Source organism: Natator depressus, chromosome 3, assembly GCF_965152275.1.
Source record: "Natator depressus isolate rNatDep1 chromosome 3, rNatDep2.hap1, whole genome shotgun sequence".
Taxonomy (NCBI): domain Eukaryota; kingdom Metazoa; phylum Chordata; order Testudines; family Cheloniidae; genus Natator; species Natator depressus.
Window position 1 is genome coordinate 93,547,388 of NC_134236.1, and position 19,982 is coordinate 93,567,369.

The following is a 19,982-nucleotide window of genomic DNA, read 5'->3' on the forward strand; positions in this document are numbered from 1 at the left end:
TACCATTTTTAGGACTCCTTTGTTAAATTCATATCAGTTGGGGCAAAAAGTCCAGTATGTCAAGCTAACTTACTGAATTTTCTTTTATAGACTTGCCATGCTATTGTAATAACAGAACTATAGGTTACACTGTAATGGAATTATTTTTACATACTCCAGTTTTTAAGTCAGTATTTTAACTGTCTGAAGTCACAATGAACAGAAAAGATAAAACAAGTAAATGAACCTTAATGAAAATTTGTTTTGCAAAAAGTATTTTAGATTAGTTGCCATTTTTTGTACTAGTGATACATAAAGTTATTTTGACCTATTTTATGTTTCAGAAACCCAGGCTTATACACACCAAAACACACATTTAAGAATGTTGAAATCATTTATTTACCTCAGAATTATCTTGCTTTTACTGGTGCAAGTTTTTTTATATAATGGCAATATGTACAATCAAGCCAATCAATAAAATGACTGTACTAAATAATGCATATTTTAGTAATCTGCCTTCCCATTTATCCATTCTGAGAATATAAAATTAGCATATAAGATTACAAATATAAATTTATGCTATAGACATATTTTTAAAATCATTATGGCTGCGGGCAGTATCAATCCCTTGTTCCACTTGGATGTAACTATTCCTCCTCAGCCAAATCACAAGGTCAGATCAGCTGCATACAGGAAAGCTGCTTTGCTTTTGCTCATCCCCATTCACATAAATACAGGATACCCAAGTGATTATTCTCAGTACTGCTTCTTATTGCCAGACCTGTGCAGAATTTTAAAGTTTTAGGTAAGATGATGTGGGTAGGAGATGACCAAAATGTATTAGTTTGGGAACAGCTTCCAGAGAATACAAACAAGACCCCTAAGTTAGCTAAGGGCAGATTTTCAAGCAATCTACCAAATAAAAATAAGGCAATACATTCAGTATGGCTGGAAAAATTATTTATTTTTCAGTTGATCCAGTTCAGATGATGTCCCCTTGAAAAACTTATATTCTGAAAACCTTTATTATTGATTTTAACGTATGTATATTTCCACAGCATGAATTTTTATGGAGACTGATATAAAACAATCAGCATTCCCTTTCAGAACTCATCTAAAGCTTGAAGATGAAATGCTTGTTTGCTTGATCTATGTGCTCTGCATTCAAATGTTCCTCATGTCTCTCAACAGCAATGGCCTGTAGGTTGCCTCCAAGCTTTCCATGTATTCTAAATAATCACTCACTCGAAATCTATGGAGTGCTTCTTCCTGCACAAATACACACAAAAAAATTATTAGCTATGAAAAAAGATGCAATATTACAGTGTAATGAATTTTAGATGTTTGAAGGTAGCCTATTTTACTTTTGCATGTCACTGCCTTGGTGTTTTATGGTGCAAACAGATACTTTATTACCTTTTGTTTAAAAGTGAAAAATCAGTGTGCTCATGTTCAGACAGCTCTTCCTAATTAGAAATTTGCTAACAAATGGCTTTTTCCGACTGAACCCATTTCTTCACTCTTAGGAGAGCATGCCATTTGATGATTTCAAGGAATACAAAATAAGCCTTAAATAGCAAATGACAGGTTACAAAAACAGTCTTTTCTCAAAGTGTACACAAGCTCTGGAAGCCCTAAGGTTGTTAATGTGCTAGGTATAATGAATAGGTTCCCAGGACGTTGATCCACTCTTTTTGCTAACAGCCAGCTAGAAGAATAGCACTCGTTATATATTTTAAAAACCAATTATGAACACTGATCTTCAAAATATGCTCTTTTAAAGCAGGCTAAGATACTTTTGCTTCATCGTCATTGTAAACAACGATGAACATTCTATAAAGCTCTGGATTTCATGTCCATATTTAACAGGGCAAAATAAGTCTGACCGCAAAAAAGACGATCAGGCTAAATCCTTCCATGGGACTGACAAGGTAGACAAGGGAGAAGGATGCTGGCAGATGTATCCTCTGCAAAAAGAAACCGAGAGTAGAGCTGGATTCAACAGGAAAACCAAGAAAAAACTCTCTGGTACACTTTGATACTCCTTTGAGGAGGAACAACCTGTGTGCTGACCATCTGCTGAGCAGTGTTACTGCTAAAGCAGCATATGCTGTAACAAGCATTTAGGAGCTAGACAGTGCTCTAGGGCACATGGCTGGTGCATTAGCTGAGCACTCCCCTAACTAGCGGTCTGCTGAGCTTAGAATGACCAGATGTCCTAATTTTATAGGGACAGTCCTGATATTCAGGGTTTTGTCTTATATAGGCACCTATTACCTCCCAATCTCTGTCCTGATTTTTCACACTTGCTATCTGGTCACCCTAGCTGAGCTCATGGAGCACAATTTCCTACCGTCCAAAAGTCTGCACATCCCTGTTTGAATGAGGGTCTGAGGATGTCCTTACCCTTTTCCTCTCCTCCTCACAAGTGCAAACAAGGGCACAATTTTGTCCTATTTTGGGGAATCTTTTTTGCATATCTGGAATGGGAGAGGATTGATTACACTAGGCACTGGAGAAAAAAGAGCCTGTTGTAGGAGGAGTTTAACTCCCTTTTTCAGGCAGCCAAGTTTGTATTGATTAAATGTGTGTATGTTCTATAATGTATGTCTAATAAAAATTAAATAAAATAATTGCATATGTTATTAATTATTCTAGCTAGTGTTCATTTCAGCTACCTTTAAAACAGTCTGCAAAACTGTTCTGAGTTCCTCTGCATATTTTATGTAAGGGAGAATAAGAAACCAAAGTATCTACTGACCACGTAGAAGAGAAAGAAGGTGCTACTTCATGGCCATATTTGACTTCTGAAATAAAATGGTTCCTGAGTTAAACTCCTTTTACATTCCCAAGTAGGAACCCACCTTAGTTCCTTAAAAAGAAGAAAGAAAAGGTACCTGATATATTGCCTCTCCAGACCCACATTATAGAACCTCTTTGTTGCATGACAAGACCCATGAAACATCCTAAAGCAGTTTGACTGTTAGAGGATGCACACACATCAATACAAAAGACCAACATATTGGTTAAAGCTGACCAACTGTGATTACAAAAGGCCCCATCCCTGTAACCATTCCCAGTTCCCCTCTGCTTCATCTAAACTAGCTATAATACACCACAGATTCAGAGAAGGATGGAGAGTAAATGTGGATTTGCAGAGGCAGTGAGCTAGAGTACCCAGACCCTCATGTGATGGATGGAAATAGGAAAGGTACAAGGAGCTTTGCCCCAGCCCCCATGCAAGGGCCAGTGATAATCACAGACCTTGCATTTAAGGAAGCACCATAAGACCTGTTGATTCTAGTAATTCTGGGGCTGCAAGACACCTCAAAGAGAGAAGAGACATAGCCTTCCTCACCAACATGCTGGCCAGTGGATCAGCTAGACACAGATAAAGGAAAATGCTGTACTATCCTAAGGGAAAGTGCAGCATGCACAATCCCCAAGTGCTCCCTGGAGCTTTGGCCTGGATTGTGCTTCCCAAGACACTACCCCTCTCAAAGCTCTCAGCTTCATAATGCCCCCCCTGAATACAGCTGTGTAATTATACAATCTTCTGGAGAATTCCAGTTACTAAGTATACTTTGTTTCTTCCTGAAGAACTCCACTGTAGGAGGGTAGCAAACAGAAGCCATTCCCAGGGGGAGGGTTGGAAGAATGTTTAACTCAAGAAGGCTGCCTGCTCAAACAAACATCCAATTTAGCTTCAGAATCAGAGAACATTGCTGAATAAAAGTGTAAATTTAACTACAAATGGTGATTTGAAGCCTTACAAATCTCAGACATACAGCAGCAGCCAATAAAGTCAACATCTGTCACAAGTTACTATAAACTGGTATCTTAGCTACTCAAGTTACTTCCTTGTCTAAATAGGGACAATAACCTCAGTATCTCAGATACCAATGTGTGATACATTCTTGGAAAACACTGATCTTCTAACAGAATGAACCTAATGTGGATATATTATGGAGACGAGCCTTGGAGGGGACTATTCCTCTGATAGAATGGACTCTAAATGGATCTATTTTAGGATTATGTATTGGAGCCCTTCCACATAATAATCTCTGTCTTTCTGGAATGAACCTCAGTTAGCTAGATCTCAATTTAAGCCTCTCTGTTGGTTAGACTCTTTTGGGGATGCTCCTATGTGACATCAAGTAGACAGAAAATGAAGTCTTATGTCCCAAGAGCCATAAACAGTAAATTGAACATTAGGGCCCATACCTGACAAATTTGTTCCCCATATGACTGGGGAAGATTTGGTAGGAAGATTCTTGCAAATGTGAAGAAACTGGAGTCCCTGAACCCTGGGAAGTAGGAGAGAGACTGATCAATATGAATGGCCTCAGTGTTCGGTTGCACCTAAAGAAGTGAAGATTTTCACAACAAAGGCTCTGATTCAACAGAGGTGGTTCTGGATGGATGAAGCAGAATTAGTGTCTTGGAGCTGAGCAGCTATGCTTTGTCTCTAGATCCGAAAGCGTAAGTAGGAGCCAGAGAATCCTTCCATTTTGGTGAGTGTTAGATCAAAGGATTAGCCGGGACCTCTCAAGAAACCTTCCTGACCTCATTGACAACTCCACAAATGGTGACTAGGGTCTTTAAAGGCATCAGATACAAAACTTCCTCCCATACCTAACATACACATTGGCACTCTACATTAAACAGTGGCTAAATCCCTCATAATCAATAAAACTGAATGTACTGAACCACCTCACATCCCTAAACCACACCTGCAAACAGAAATTTGAAGAAATTCCCTCTGTTTGCCTAGATTTAGAGCTCTTCTTGAAAATCACTACTTCATAGTGAAACAGAGTCTTGAGTACTACTTCTCTTTGAATAAAGATTCTAGGTCTCTTTCGCTAATCTATTCATAGAGTGGTAAGTATTTATGTTGGGACCTAGAACAGGTTAGTGGAAGACAAGGTTATTCACTTTGTATAGTAACTGAGGTTCTTCAAGATGGTTGTCCCTGGGTGCTCCATTTTAGGTGTTTTGATGCCCTGTGCTCGTAATTGGAGATTTGTGGTAGCAATGCCTGGTTGGGCTGCGCACATGCTGTAGCCATCTCGTGCCACTCCGAGCGGTTACATAGTGGTGCACAGCCAATCGTCCCCATGTTCCCTCTCTACCTCAGATAATCGGCCTGAAATTCTAAAGTAGAGGGCAGGAGAGGGTAGTGGAGCACTCACAGGGACAACCATCTTGAAGAACCTCAGTTACTACACTAGATGAGTAACGCTCTCTTGTTCTTTGAGGAGTGTCCCTGTGGGTGCTCCACTTTAGGTGACTGTGGAGCAGTGCCCCTCAGTGGAGGCGAGGGGCTTCAAAGTTGCACTGTTGATGGTGCATAACACAGTAATTCCAAAGTGAGCATCTGACACAGATTGTTGTTCTAAAGCATAGTGTTTAATGAAAGTATGGACTGATGCCCAGGTAGCTGCTCTGCAAATGTCAGTGATAGGGACGTTATTGAAAAGGGCCACAGATGCTGCCATTTCTCTGGTGGAGTGTGTGCAAACTCCTGGAGGAGGTTGTAGATTGTTGTTTTGGTAGCACAAATGGATACATCCTGATATCCATTTGGATAGTCTCTGTTTTGAGATGGTTTGACCCATCGAGCAGTCTGTTCTGGAAACAAATAGTCTAGGTGATTTTCTAAATGTTTTTATTCTTTCAGTGTAGAAAGCTAATGCTCTGAGAACATCCAATGTGTGGAGTGAGGCCTCCTTTCCATCCGTATGCAGCTTAGGAAAAAATACAGATAAGTAAATGGGTTGGTTTAAATGAAAGGGGGAGGTGATTTTATCTATAAGAATATTGTATAAGGTGGGTGTGCCATTAGGGCACCTAATTTTGCCACCCGTCTGGTGGACGTGATGGCAATGAGGAAAGCCCCCTTCATGGATAAGTGCAACAAAGAGCAAGTTGCAAGGGGTTCAAGAGGCTTTCCCATGACTCCTCGTAGAACAAGGCTGAGGTCCCACATGGGTGTAGCGTTTATCATTGTGGGATAAGTGTTTTCAATGCCTTTAAGGAAGTGTTTAATCATCGGGTGAGTAAATATGGTGAACCCATCCACCTTTTTATGGAACGAGGTAATAACAGCCAAGTGTACTCTGATGGAGCTTGTGGATAGTTGGGGATTGGTCCTGCTTTGAGCAGGGGGTTGGACTAGATGACCTCCTGAGGTCCCTTCCAACCCTGATAGTCTATGATTCTATGATAGTTTACCATCTGATGCAAGTATGGGAACCATGCTTGTCTGGGCCATGTGGGCGCTATGAGAATGACCCCTGGATTTGTCCTGCTTGATCTAGTGAATGACTTATCTTAGGAGTGGGGTCAGAGGAAATGCATACATCAGTGGTGCCTCCCATTTTATGAGAAGAGCATTGCCTAGGGAGTGGTATCCCAATCCCGCTCTGGAGCAATATTGTGGGCACTTGACATTCTGAGCTGTTTCAAATAGATCTATGGTGGGGAACCCCCATTGTTTTAATATGGATTTGAGAATTTCAGGATCCATCTATGACTCATGCGTTTGTGAGAAATCCCTGCTTAGTACATCCACTGTTGTATTCTGACATCCCGCCAGATAGGATGCCGATATCTCTATGTTGTTGGTGATGCACCATTTCCAAAGGCATATCATCTCTGTACATAGGGAGTATGATCGTGCTCCCCCTTGGCAGTTTATATAAAACATGCATGCTATATTGTCCATGAAGATCTTGATTGTATTGTTCTTGACTAGAAGGAGAAAGTGATCACATGCATTTCGGACTGCCCTTAGTGCCAATAAGTTTATGTGTAGGTTGGACTTCGCTGGGGACCTGCAGCCTTGGACTGTATTGTTGAGTAGATGTGCCCCCCAACCTATTAGGGAAGCGTCTGTCGTGATTGTCATGGTTGGAGTTCTTTATTGGAAAGGGACTCCTGAGCAGATGTTCTTTGGTTGTGTTCACCATGTTAATGAGTCTTTTACTCTGTGTGGCATTATGAGGCATCTGTTGAGAGAGTGTCTGTGCGGTATATACACTGTTCGAAGCCAGGCCTGCAAGCATCTCATGTGGAGTCTGGCATGCTTAACAACAAATGTTGTTGCCGACTTGTGCCCCAAGAGTTGTAAACATGTTCTGGTGGATGTTTGTGGGCTTTCCCTCACCACTGAAATTAGGTTGACGAGGGTGAGGAAGCGTTGTTGGGGTAGCGTTACTATTGCTGTTAGACAGTTGAGACAGGCTCCTATGAATTCAAACTTTTGGACAGGAACCAATGTGGACTTTTGCACATTTATTTGGAATCCTAGGTTCGTAAGGGTTATCGTGCTCTGTGTGGCATTTATTGCTTCTTGCTGTGTTGGTGCCAGTATGAGGCAGTCGTCCAAGTATGGAAATATCATTACTCCATGTCTGCACAGGTGAGCTGCAATGACAGCAAGAATCTTGGAAAAAAATCCTTGGGGCAGTGGATAGGCCGAAGGGTAGTACTCTATGGTGGAAATGAATCATAGAATATCAGGGTTGGAAGGGACCTCAGGAGGTCATCTAGTCCAACCCCCTGCTCAAAGCGGGACCAATCCCCAACTAAATCATCCCAGCCACGGCTTTGTCAAGCCTGACCTTAAAAACTTCTAAGGAAGGAGATTCCACCACCTCCCTAGGTAACGCATTCCAGTGTTTCACCACCCTCCTAGTCAAAATTTTTTTCCTAACATCCAACCTAAACCTCCCCCACTGCAACTTGAGACCATTACTCTTTGTTCTGTCATCTGCTACCACTGAGAACAGTCTAGATCCATCCTCTTTGGAACCCCCTTTCAGGTACTTGAAAGCAGCGATCAAATCCCACCTCATTCTTCTCTTCCACATACTAAACAATCCCAGTTCCCTCAGCCTCTCCTCATAAGTCATGTGTTCCAGTCCCCTAATCATTTTTGTTGCCCTCTGCTGGACTCTTTCCAATTTTTCCACATCCTTCTTGTAGTGTGGGGCCCCAAACTGGACACAGTACTCCAGATGAGGCCTCACCAATGTCAAATAGAGGGGAATGATCACGTCCCTCGATCTGCTGGCAATGCCCCTACATATACATCCAAAAATGCCATTGGCCTTCTTGGCAACAAGGGCACATTGTTGACTCATATCCAGCTTCTTGTCCACTGTAACCCCTAGGTCCTTTTCTGCAGAACTGCTGCCTAGCCATTCGGTCCCTAGTCTGTAGTAGTGCATGGGATTCTTCCATCCTAAGTGCAGGACTCTGCACTTGTCTTTGTTGAACCTCATCAGATTTCTTTTGGCCCAATCCTCTAATTCGTCTATGGCCCTCTTTATCCTACCGCACCCTCTAGTGTATCTACCACTCCTCCCAGTTTAGTGTCATCTGCAAACTTGTTGAGGATGCAGTCCAGGCCATCCTCCAGATCATTAATGAAGATATTGAAATGCTGTTTCCCTAGGGGGAATCTCAGGAATCTTTTGTGTGATGGGTGGATAGTAATATGAAAATAAGCATCCTGAAGGTCCAGGGCTGAGAGACAATCTCCTTTCGCTAATGCTGGAATTATTGTGCTTAGAATCACCATTTTGAAACATTGTGTTCTCATGAATTTGTTGAGTTTTTGTAAATCCAGGATGGGTCTCCACCTACCGGTCTTTTTCTGAGTTAGAAAGTAATGTGAATAAAAACCTCTCCCCCTGTGTTGTAATGGTACAGGTTCCATGGCACCTAATTGTACCAGGTGATTTATTTGCTGTTGTAACAGGTATGTATGAGAGGCAGTGGCGTATTAATGCCTAGGCCAACAAAGCCTAGGCCTAGGGCGGCAAATGTGCAGGGGTGGCAAATTTATAAAAGCAGACAGAGGCTGCTTCCCTTGGCGCCAGTTCGCGCCCTCCGCTCCTGGCCCCGCCCCAACTCCACCCCTTCCCTGCACCCTCCCTGCCCCTATGGTCCCCTTCCCCAAATCCCCGCCCTGGCCCAGCCCCGCCTGCTCCCCTGAACGCGCCGCGTTCCTCCCTCTTCCCCCCTCCTTCGCGAATCTCTTTCGCGCACAAGCACTGGCAGGGAGCGGGGAGAAACAGGACCCGGCGGCACACTCAGGGGAGGAGGCGGAGGCGGAGTGGAGGTGAGCTGGGGCAGGGAGTTGCTGTGGGGGGGGCAATTATTTCAGGGCCTAGGGGCGACTAAATCATTAATCCACCACTGGTGAGAGGGGTCCCTGAAGAGGGACAAGGATGGGGGCTGGGTAGGTGGGATAGAAATAAAGGGGATAGAGTAGCCCTTCTGGATAATCTCTGAAACTCATTTGTCTGTCATGATGGTGTTCCAGACTGGGTAGTATGGTGACAGATGGTCTCCGAATGGGTGGGGGACTGTTTCTGGTTCCAGAGTCAGAGAGTGTGGAGGTTTTGTGCCCTCGATCACACCTTCAAAATAATCATTTAGAGGTGGATTGTTGCGATGTCGAAGACTGATCTTGGTTCTGCTGACATCTGTTCTGTCTTTGTTTACGTTGTTGGTCACACTGTCTTTGGGACTAAGAATATGGCATATACCAGAATCTCGGATTGTAAAACCTGCTCTGTTTCCTTTTGTTTGCAGGTATGTAAATGCCATGGGTTTTTAAGGTTGCCCTTGAGTCTTTAAGGGTGCGTAATGAAACATTGGTTTTGTCTGCAAATAGTTTCCGCCCCTTGAAGGGTAAGTCCTCATCTGTTGCCTGGACCTCCCTTGGGAACCTGGAGAGGTGGAGCCCATGACCACAGATATCACAATGGATCATGCTGCTGTGTCTGCAGAGTCAAGGGAGGACTGGAGGGCCATCCTGGTGATGAGAGACCCTTCAGAAATGTTTGCCTTGTATTGTTCTTTTTGTCATCTGGTAAATTTTCAAAAAAAGTTGACATTTTGGTGAACAACTTGTGTGTATATTTGGCTAGCAGGGCAGCATAGTTGGCTATGAGGAGCTGAAGTGTAGCTGAGGAATAAGCTTTCCACCTGAAAAGGTCTAGCCTTTTCCAGTCCTTATCATATGGGGTCGTTCGAGACTGGTGTTGTTTCCCCCTTTGGTTGACCGCCTCTACTACTACTGAGTTTGGTGTGGCGTATGTAAATAGGAACTCAGGAACTTTTGCTGGCATATAATATTTTTTTGGTCAGATCTTTTACATGAGGGTGGTACTGCAGTACGTGTCTGCCAGACTATTTTTGAAGGCTCCATGATTGCATCATTAATTGGCAGAGCTATCTTTGCTGATAGGGATGCCTGGAGTATGTCTGTGAGCTTGTGTTGGGCTTCTGTAACTGAGCCAATGAAATGTCCAGAAATGCAGCAACCTTTATGAAGAGGTCCTGAAAAGATTTGAAATCATCCCCCATGGTGTTTGTGGGGGGGTGGCATTATAGTTTTGTCCAGTGACAAAGATGAGAGGTGAGTAGGCAGCGAAGTGTCATGTTCAGCTGTGTCTTCAGGTTCCTCAGTGTCTTCGTCTTGTATTTCTGAGGGTTCCGGGACAGTTGGGGAAGGAGACCAGGATGTTCTGGACTTAGGCAGACCAGGGGGGATGTGGTTTTGAGCCCTATACATTTCCCATGGATCCCAGTATGACCAGTAAGGTGGGAATGGTATGGGGGGGCGGTGCCCATGGGTGACCATACCATCCTCGTATATCTGCAAGTGTTTGGTGATGAGATGGTCTTGGCTTGGGTGAGGAGTTGTGAAGAGTATTTATTACTGCATCATCATCTTCTTCCTCATCACCAACCACCTGCAGATATACAGTGTGGTGGCTGAGCAGCAAGGAGTAGTCAGTTGGCTTACTACCGATCTAGATGGGGTACCCTTGGTGCCAAGTAGAGGACATTCAGGAATTAAGACCACTATCAGGTCCGCATGCCTCACAAATTGCTGTGGAACTGTGAGGCTTGGTGCCGGAGACGGTGTGGTGGACAGCCCGGAAGCATGAGCTGAAGCTGCAGGTGCTGAGGATTTAGAGCTGTGAGGCACAGATACAGCAGTGGCACCACTGTAACGCTCAGTGCTGAGATTTTCTTCAGCTCCATGGGTGCCAAGCTGGAAGATTTCACTTTAGTGTGTGAACCTCCATTACGGCTTGCTGGCAGAGGGTCTTTAGCTCTTTGAGAACTCTCAGTGCCGGAGGTTCCCAGTGCCTCGTGGTCCAGTGCTCTCGGTGCCATCAGTACTGGGGCAGATTTTTCAACTGGAGATTGCTTCCTTTTAGGCGATTCTTGATGTGGGGATGTCTGCAACTGCTTTTTGGTAGCCCTTCTAGGAGCAGGCTCCTTGGTAGCCATTGTTGAAGTGGAGCCCCTGTCAGAGGCTGCCGCTGGTGACCATTGGCCAGGGGGTGTCCTGAACTCAGGGCTGGAGGCTGGCCTGAGGGATTTCTCCATCATGAGATGCTTCAGTTGAAGATCCCTGGCTTTTCTTGTCCTAGCTGTCAGTTTTCTGCAGTACGGGCACTTTTGAGTAATGTGTGTCTCACCAAGGCAGCGGACACACTGAGCACGATCGTCAGAGACCAGTACGGAGAGTCTGCAAGTCAGGCAGCATTTAAAGCCAGGTGAGCTGGGCATGCCTGAGAGTCGGTCTCTTAGAGAGAAAAAAACAAGGGTAAACCCTGTTTGAGACTAAGACTATATACCTGCGAGAGAGGCAGGAGTAGATAGGGAAAGTAAAGGAATTTTTTTTTAATTTTAAAGAAATTAGAGTAATGCAAGGGGATAGGGGAAGTAAGTACAACTAAGCTAACACTATCACTATGAACTAGCTACTATAAATCTTATCTGAGGTAAGAAAGGGTGCTGCTGATTGCTCCGACTCAAGCCAACGGAGGTGAATGGTTGGCTGTGCACCGCTATGTGATCATTCAGAGCGGCGTGAGATGGCAGAGCGGCCCAGCTGGGCACTGCTACCACAAATCTCCTATTGCAAGCACAGCGCATCAAGGCACCTAATGTGGAGCACCCACAGAGAAACTCTTTGAAGAAGAACCCAGAGTTTTTTCCTTTCTTTTCAGTGATTGATATATTGGCATCTGATGTCTCCAGCTTTTTGATATAGAATGTTGAACAAATAAGGCCTCCTCCAAAAGGATAAAGTCTGTCTCTCTTGCTTCTTGCCCACACCACTTCCCTCAGCTCCCATTGGCCGGGAATGGCGAACTGCGGGCACTGGGAGCTGCGGGCAGCCATGCCTGCGGACGGTCATTGTAAACAAACTGTCTGGATGGTCGATGTAAACAAATTGTCTCACAGACCACCAGTGGATTACCCTGACAGGCCGCGTGTGGCTCGCGGGCCGCAGGTTGCCTACCACTGATCTACTCTATTATTTTATTAATTCAAGTTCAGCAATTTTATGGACTGTCAATAGGGTTAATTAGGTTTAATACCCATAATGCTGTTGGTCAATTACTAGTTTTCTTGAAATTTACAAGTCCAGGTTTGAGTTTTAACTTCTCAGTGCAGGGATTATTCACTTACTGTACTGAAACAGCACCCATAAAATGGAAGTCTAAAAGTTTCTGCATGCATAGTAATTGCAAAAGGAGTTGAATATACATTTTCCCATTTCTTTAGATGTGCTACATCTCCTCCATTTCTTATTAATAGGAGTCATTTGATATGTATAGAATCCCCAACCCTCTCTATCTATCATATACAAAGATATGGTATAGTGCTTGATGGTTGTATATTTTCTTTTTTTACCCGCTGCCACTTATATTTTCTAAAGGAAAGGATCATGATTTGTCAGCAAAAAATTATTTATCTTGCTTATAACCACCACTGTCTTTCCATATTGGCCTACCTTACTATTCCAGTTTAAAAAAAAAATCCTTTAAAATATGAGAACAGTTTCATTTGCACACAAAAAAGAAGCTACAGACAAGCATTATATTCAGCACCAGATAATATTAGCCCTAATTCTTAAAATTCTCTAAATAGTCACATGTACCCTTTCAGGGTTCAAGAATCTTTTCCATTATACATTAAAAAAATAGGAGCTAAAATGTGAAAGAGAGAATTTTTTAAAGTACCTTAGTCCGATGATTTGTCCCTCCTCTAAAACCCTAACCACTTTCTTTATGTCTGTAAATAATAAGATGCACTGTTCCTGACATAAGATTCATTTTTTCTTTTGCCGCTCTCTTCCTCCTTTGTTGTCTTGGCATCTCCTTTTCTTTTCTCTTATCTTCATCCCTTTGACTCTCCCTCAAAGCACTTACAATCATACTCCCCTCCAAACACAAATCAGCACTGGATACCCAGTGCGGCATGCGGGTGGCACTTCTAGTGTATAATATAAGAGAATCTCCATTTTATGAACACCAGTACTACAAATGATAAGTTATATGAACCATTTTTCCTGATTAAAAAAAATTATATAACAAAGGTGATGTTGGTGATGAACAAGTCAACATCCTTTCACATTCTAATGCCTTTAGTACACTCAAAATGCCTTGCCGTGGTTTGAAAAACAAGAAAGCAATTACTCCTGACAGAATTCCAGAATTCATATAGCCCCCACTTTTCTGTGCCCCCGCACAGAAAAATAAAAAAAAAAAATCTGCCAGCAATACCTGGTTTTTCTGAGGTACCTCAACGGAAGCTAAAATTGTAAGGGAAAAGATTGTGCCTGAAGCTATTCAAAGTCAACCTATTTTTTGTTGACCTCCAAGTGTTTTGACTTTCAATGACACAGAGAATTCCAAATATCGCCAAACTGGCCTTGAATTGCATACATGCTGTCTCAAATTCTGCAGATGCAGAGAGAAGTTTTTCACTGTACAATTTGATCCTTTCAAGCAGAAGGAAATCACTAAGTGAGAAAAACTTGAAGGCTCCGTTTTCTGTACTATAATTTAAATGAAAATACTGGATTGCACAGAAATGCAGGACAATGATTAGCAAAACTGCATGACTTTCATGTGTGAAAGTCTGAGCAATTTAAAATGACACTCTTTTTTTTTTTTTTTTTTTTTTTTTTGCTGTTTGGTGTTCTGTAATGTAATTTCAATGAAATTCCAGAATTATAACTGGAATGCAGGGTATTAGTTACTAACTTTGTAACTAACTTTCATCTGTTTAGGAAATGCTAAATAGTTATTGTAACTTTTTTCTGTTTTGTAGTTTAAATAAATTACCCAAACAACTGAAACTGGTGTGAGTCTATTGCATTATTTTGACAAATAAAATATGCAGAATTTTGAACTTTGTTATGCAGAATTTTGAATTTTTTGGAGCAGAATCCCCCCAGGAGTAAGCAATACAGTACATCATACTGAAACTTATGTATCATACCTACTGTAATATTGTAAGACCCCTACAGTATAAGCAAATGACAAGTGAAAAAAGGGTCATATTGTGAAGCTACCAAAGAAAAGAGACTTCAGTAAGGGGTAAAAACTGGAGAAGCATTCAACTGCTGTCTATTCCAACTAACATATTTAAAGGTATTATTCTCGACAGAATAAAGAAAGTGGTAGGGTCACAGTTTCAACAACAGGTATTGTTCAAACAAGAGAAATAATGTATAGATCAAATAGTAACCCTATGTGTCATCATAAAACTGTTGATCAAATGGCATTTACCACTTCATATTGATTTTATAGATTTCCAAAAAGCCATACAGAGGATAAAACTCTTTTATGGAAGTTGCTGTGCCATTATGGAAATTTCCCTTAGAAATATGTGAACATCATTCAGAGCTTTTATGAAAATATGACGTGCCAAGAAATACATAGCAGCGAACTGATTAAATCATTCAGGTGTCAGACAAGACTGTTTTATGTCACCTATGATCTTTTTTACTGATAGGGGATTGGGTAATGAGAAAGACTACAGGGTCAGATAATGGACTGCCACACAAGTTAACAGGACCTTGACTTTGCAAATGACATCAACTTGCTATACCATACCAACAGAGACATGAAAGTTCAAAAGTACGATTGCCAGGCCTCTGCACAGATAGTAAGGTTGAAAAATCAACACCAAGAAAACTAAAACCATGAGAATCAACACACAACATGAAACACCAACAGAAATTTCCGAGACGGACAAAGAAGTCTGCTATTTCAAATATCTTGGTAACACTGTAAGTACAATGGGTGGAACAGATGAAGACTTTAAAACCAGAAGAGTAAAAGCTAGACATGCGTTTGTAACTCTAAAGCCAATCTGGAGAAACAGAAATCTTTCTCTCCAAACTAAACTTTGAATATATAACACCACTGTACAGTTGGGCTTACTATGTGGCACTGAAACTTGGAGACTTATTATGAGCATATTATTTAAATTCCACATTTTCATTAACAGCTGCCTTAGACAAATCCTCAATATCAGGTGGCTAGAAAAAAAGTCACAAACAAACAACTCTGGAGAATGATGAAACAGAAACCAATAGGAAAGGAAATTACATTAAAAAAATGAGATGGCTAGGACATAGATGGAGGAAAGACCTGAATAACATAGCAGGAGAGGCCTTGGACTGGAATTCCCAGGGGAAGAGACAATGAGGTAGACGAAGGATAACATGAAAATACACAAAAGAAGCAGAATTGAAAGCTATCAGAATGACATGGGAACAAGCTAAGAATGCAGCAGGAGATCAGCAAAGATAGTAGGCGGGTGAAGGCCCTTTGTTCCTCATGGAAAACAGATATGAGAGGGGGGGAGAGAGAGGAATGAGACTAAAATAAAATCAATACTGGAAATTCAGTTGTTTGGCAAAATAGTATCTCTTTTCAGTCTGGAAAGTGTAGCTTTCCTCTAATCTGGTAATCTAAAGAAAAAAACATTACTTTGAGAAAAACCTGTAGATCTTGGGTCTGTGTGTGCTGCAGAATATCTTGCTGAAGATGTTTGAACACAGATATACCCATATAGATCTGATAATCAGGACCAAGGAAAATACATGTAGCAATGTAGTGACAGATCTCGCTCCAGTCCAAGTAATTCCAGAAACACTGAGCTAGCCACTGCTGACAAATCTAGGGAAATATAAAAACAAATTCAATTTCCTACAGTGATTCACTGATAAATTAATAACTTTTCTATACCACAAACCTCTTTTCAACACCAAGACCATCCTATGCCCCCTTCTCATCCAGCCAGGATCTAGCTAGAACCCCTACCCAACCCATAGGTTGGTGGTCATGACTAACAGGCAGAGAACCCCGGCTTAATATATGCATTTAAAATGGATACACTACGTAGTTGGTATATTGAATAAAAAATATTATTTACCATAGTAACTGTGGTTCTTGAAGAGAGGCCTGTGTAGATCCCCACTCTTAAGAAAAGTGTGCCTCTAGTGCACAAACCCAAAAGTTTGTAGCAAGCAGTGTTGGTCTTAAATTCTTCCCTTGTACTGGGATGTAAGAGCATAAGAGGTGTGGCTCCCAATGCCCTTTAGTCATTCCCATGTATTCAAGACTCCCTCACCTGAGGCTCTAAAGAAGGTACACAGTGAGTCTGAATTCCTGTGGGCAACCATCTCAAAGAACTGCAGTTAGCACACTCCGTAACCATTGTTCTCCTTTGAGAACTTCCCATATGGCTCACAACTCTTGGGAGATTCAAAAGAACAAGTGACTCTCCAAGAGGTGGTCTGAGAAGGATAAGATCAAAAATAATTCAAAGCCAGCTACTGGCTTCAGACATGTTGGTCTCAATATTGTCTGGCTTGGAACAATGCAAAAGTGATACATAACAGCGTCGCCCTAACCAACAAAGTCAATCCAACAAAACAAAATGACCCATAAAGTGAAAAAACCTCCAGATTAATTGTCCTAAACGTATTCTCTTCTTAACAACTATTGTTCTGCTAACAGGAAAAAGGGGTTTTAAAAAAGGATAATGAAGTGAGCTTTGAAGTTTGATCTCACTGCTTATGATAGTCAAAAAGAACTGAGGTGCAGCAGGGACCATGATCCTCATTTGATATCACTGGCCCTGAAACAATGCATGTTCAGCCCCGATTGACACTGCTATATAGAAGAACCCAATGCATGTAATCCATTAATGTACATCTATACAGGCAATTGGGATACTGTGTGCAGTTCTGGTCTCCCATGTTTAAGAAGGATGAATTCAAACTGGAACAGGTACAGAGAAGGGCTACTAGGATGATCCGAGGAATGGAAAACTTGTCTTATGAAAGGAGACTCAAGGAGCTTGGCTTGTTTAGCCTAACTAAAAGAAGGTTGAGGGGAGATATGATTGCTCTCTATAAATATATCAGAGGGATAAATACCGGAGAGGGAGAGGAATTATTTAAGCTCAGTACCAATGTGGACACAAGAACAAATGGATATAAACTGGTCATTGGGAAGTTTAGACTTGAAATTACACGAAGGTTTCTAAACATCAGAAGAGTGAAGTTTTGGAATAGTCTTCCAAGGGAAGCAGTGGGGGCAAAAGACATATCTGGCTTTAAGATTAAACTCAATAAGTTTATGGAGGAGATGGTATGATGGGATAACATGATTTTGGTAATTAACTGATCTTTAAATATTCATGGTAAATAGGCCCAATGGCCTGTGATGGGATGTTAGATGGGGTGGGATCTGAGTTACTACAGAAAATTCTTTCCTGGGTATCTGGCTGGTGAATCTTGCCCATGTGTTCAGGGTTTAGCTGATCGCAATATTTGGGGTCGGGAAGGAATTTTCCTCCAGGGCAGATTGGAAGAGGCCCTGGAGGTTTTTTGCCTTCCTCTGTAGCATGGGGCACAGGTCACTTGCTGGAGGATTCTCTGCTCCTTGAAGTCTTTAAACCACGATTTGAGGACTTCAATAGCTCAGACATAGGTGAGAGGTTTTTCGCAGGAGTGGGTGGGTGAGATTCTGTGGCCTGCGTTGTGCAGGAGGTCGGACTAGATGATCATAATGGTCCCTTCTGACCTTAGTATCTATGAATCTATAATTGTTTAAGTTGAAACACAAATTTCAAAGTTTAATGACAGAAAAAATAAACTATTCTTTATGTACTGAATTTTCTTAAGATTTTTTTAAATGGCATGGAGGTCTTTGAAGGTATATTTAATGTGTGTTTCCCTTTAAATTAAAGAATTTCTGTGCCTTGTAAATGAATGGTAGGTCCTTCCCTGAGGCAGCTTTGGATTTAATTGAATGGTATGGGAGACAGGCTTTAGCAGCTTGTGTTTTTTCCATTTCTAAATCACAATTTGTTGCTTAATCCCTTGTGTACAGCACACTTCATTTAGCTCTAGACCACAAATCCTTTGTTAATCAGCCCCTAAGTGTTTAAAAATATGAAGCAGCAGAAAGTACTGTGTTTCTAATTAGATTACAATGGCTATGCTTTAGAATGAGACTGCATTCAGTTGTGTATTCCTGTACACTGACATTTATATATGTTAAAGTTGCTTTCATAGTTAAATGAAGCATTATCTTTTGCAATAAAATAACACAATAATATAGCCAGAGGATGTGTGCCTATTACAGTGGTGTCCATTCTAGTTACATGTTTCCATTAAAAGCTTATTCTTGCCATGGGTATTACTGTGAATTGTGATAAAACTTGGCATACAAATTATCTCATATATTTTTCAAAAGACAGATTATTTATTATTATTAAAAGTAAATGCAGTGTTTGTGAAAGTGAGATCCCTGGAGGGAAAGCCTCTATTCCACTTAATAGCGTGCATTATTCTGCTTGTGCAGTACCTTTCTCTACGCTGCCCCACCAGTATGCCTCAACCCTGACCCTGAAGGGATTGCATGGAGGTCTAGTTCAATCTCCATATTCACTGAGTTTTTAACATCCCTGCTGAGACTTCCAATAAAGGCGTTAATACCAATATTGATTTATTTAGTTAATAGGTTGTTCAACTGCTCATCACTGTAGTATTTCAACACCTCACGTACAATGATTTTATCCATGTAACACCCTTGTGGAGGAAGGACAATATTACTACCTCCACTTAACAGATGGGGAACTGAAGAATAAAGAAATTCAGGAACTGATTTTCAGATGAGTTGAGCAGCAACAACTCTCATTGACTTGGGAATTCTTGATCTCAACACCTTTGATAATGAGGCCTTAAAGTGACTTGCTCAAGATTGCACAGGAAGGCTTTGAATCCCAGTCCAATGCTTTAATACTAAGACATTCATTCCCTTCATCTGAGCTTTTCTGTGATAAGAACATCTGTCCTGTAGGAATGAGAATCCAGTGGGAGTTGGGAATGCTCAGCATCTCTGAAACTTAGGCAATTAACCTTTATTGGGGCCAGATCCTGCTCACTATGCTTGTCTAAAGGACGATAAAAAGTGTGTTGTAAGGATAGGTTCATTAACAGGTACTAACACCACATTTTTAATCCTAAACTAGACAAGGACAATTGACTTCAACAACAGCTGGATCAGGCCATGTGTGAACTGATGCTTTGTGCTATTATACTTCCTCCCCTTTCTCATTTTAAAAAAACAGTCCGTTCCTTTCACTTTGAAAGGCAGCTTTTTCTTATATTTTAAATTTTATCCTTTATGGGTAAGGCTGAGCAGTATACATAAGGAAGTAGAATCAAATTCAGACATTGTAGATCTTGATGAGTTCATGTTTTCTCTCTTTTAATCAATTCTTGCATCACATCCACATCCATTCCCATAAAGAACACACTTGGGCCTCCAAATCTTGGCACAAAATGACCTTTTTAATGAGTTAAGCCCAGTGCAACTATAAGACTTTTTCTTGATCTTTTCCAGCACCCTTCTCCACCCGTAAGGTGGTGAAGAAGAGCCTGCATGTTTGTTCATCCATAGCCTTGAGTAAATCTCTAGAAGCAACAGCACTTACATGGGACTTTACGTCTTCAAAGCACGATGGAAACACACATGAGAGGACCTAAGGTTGCTGTGTTTGAGTAAAATCTCAGCCTTAATATTACATTAATATATGGATTTGGGCTTGCTTTTTCACCTAATTGTAATGATTGGTTGTGATATCAG

General features: G+C 41.5%; 1 protein-coding gene across 1 annotated transcript in view; it reads right to left on the minus strand.

The window, feature by feature from the left end:
* Window positions 1-354: 354 nt before the first annotated feature.
* The window catches only part of TBC1D32 (TBC1 domain family member 32), a 183,272-nt gene continuing 163,644 nt past the window's right edge, over window positions 355-19,982 (minus strand). Inside the window, exons 34-36 of the mRNA XM_074948323.1 lie at window positions 15,810-15,998; window positions 4,204-4,286; window positions 355-1,248 (exon numbers count right to left, since the gene is read on the minus strand). Coding sequence (XP_074804424.1) covers window positions 1,221-1,248; window positions 4,204-4,286; window positions 15,810-15,998 — 300 coding nt within the window. The 3' untranslated portion in view covers window positions 355-1,220. The remainder of the gene's footprint in view (window positions 1,249-4,203; window positions 4,287-15,809; window positions 15,999-19,982) is intronic.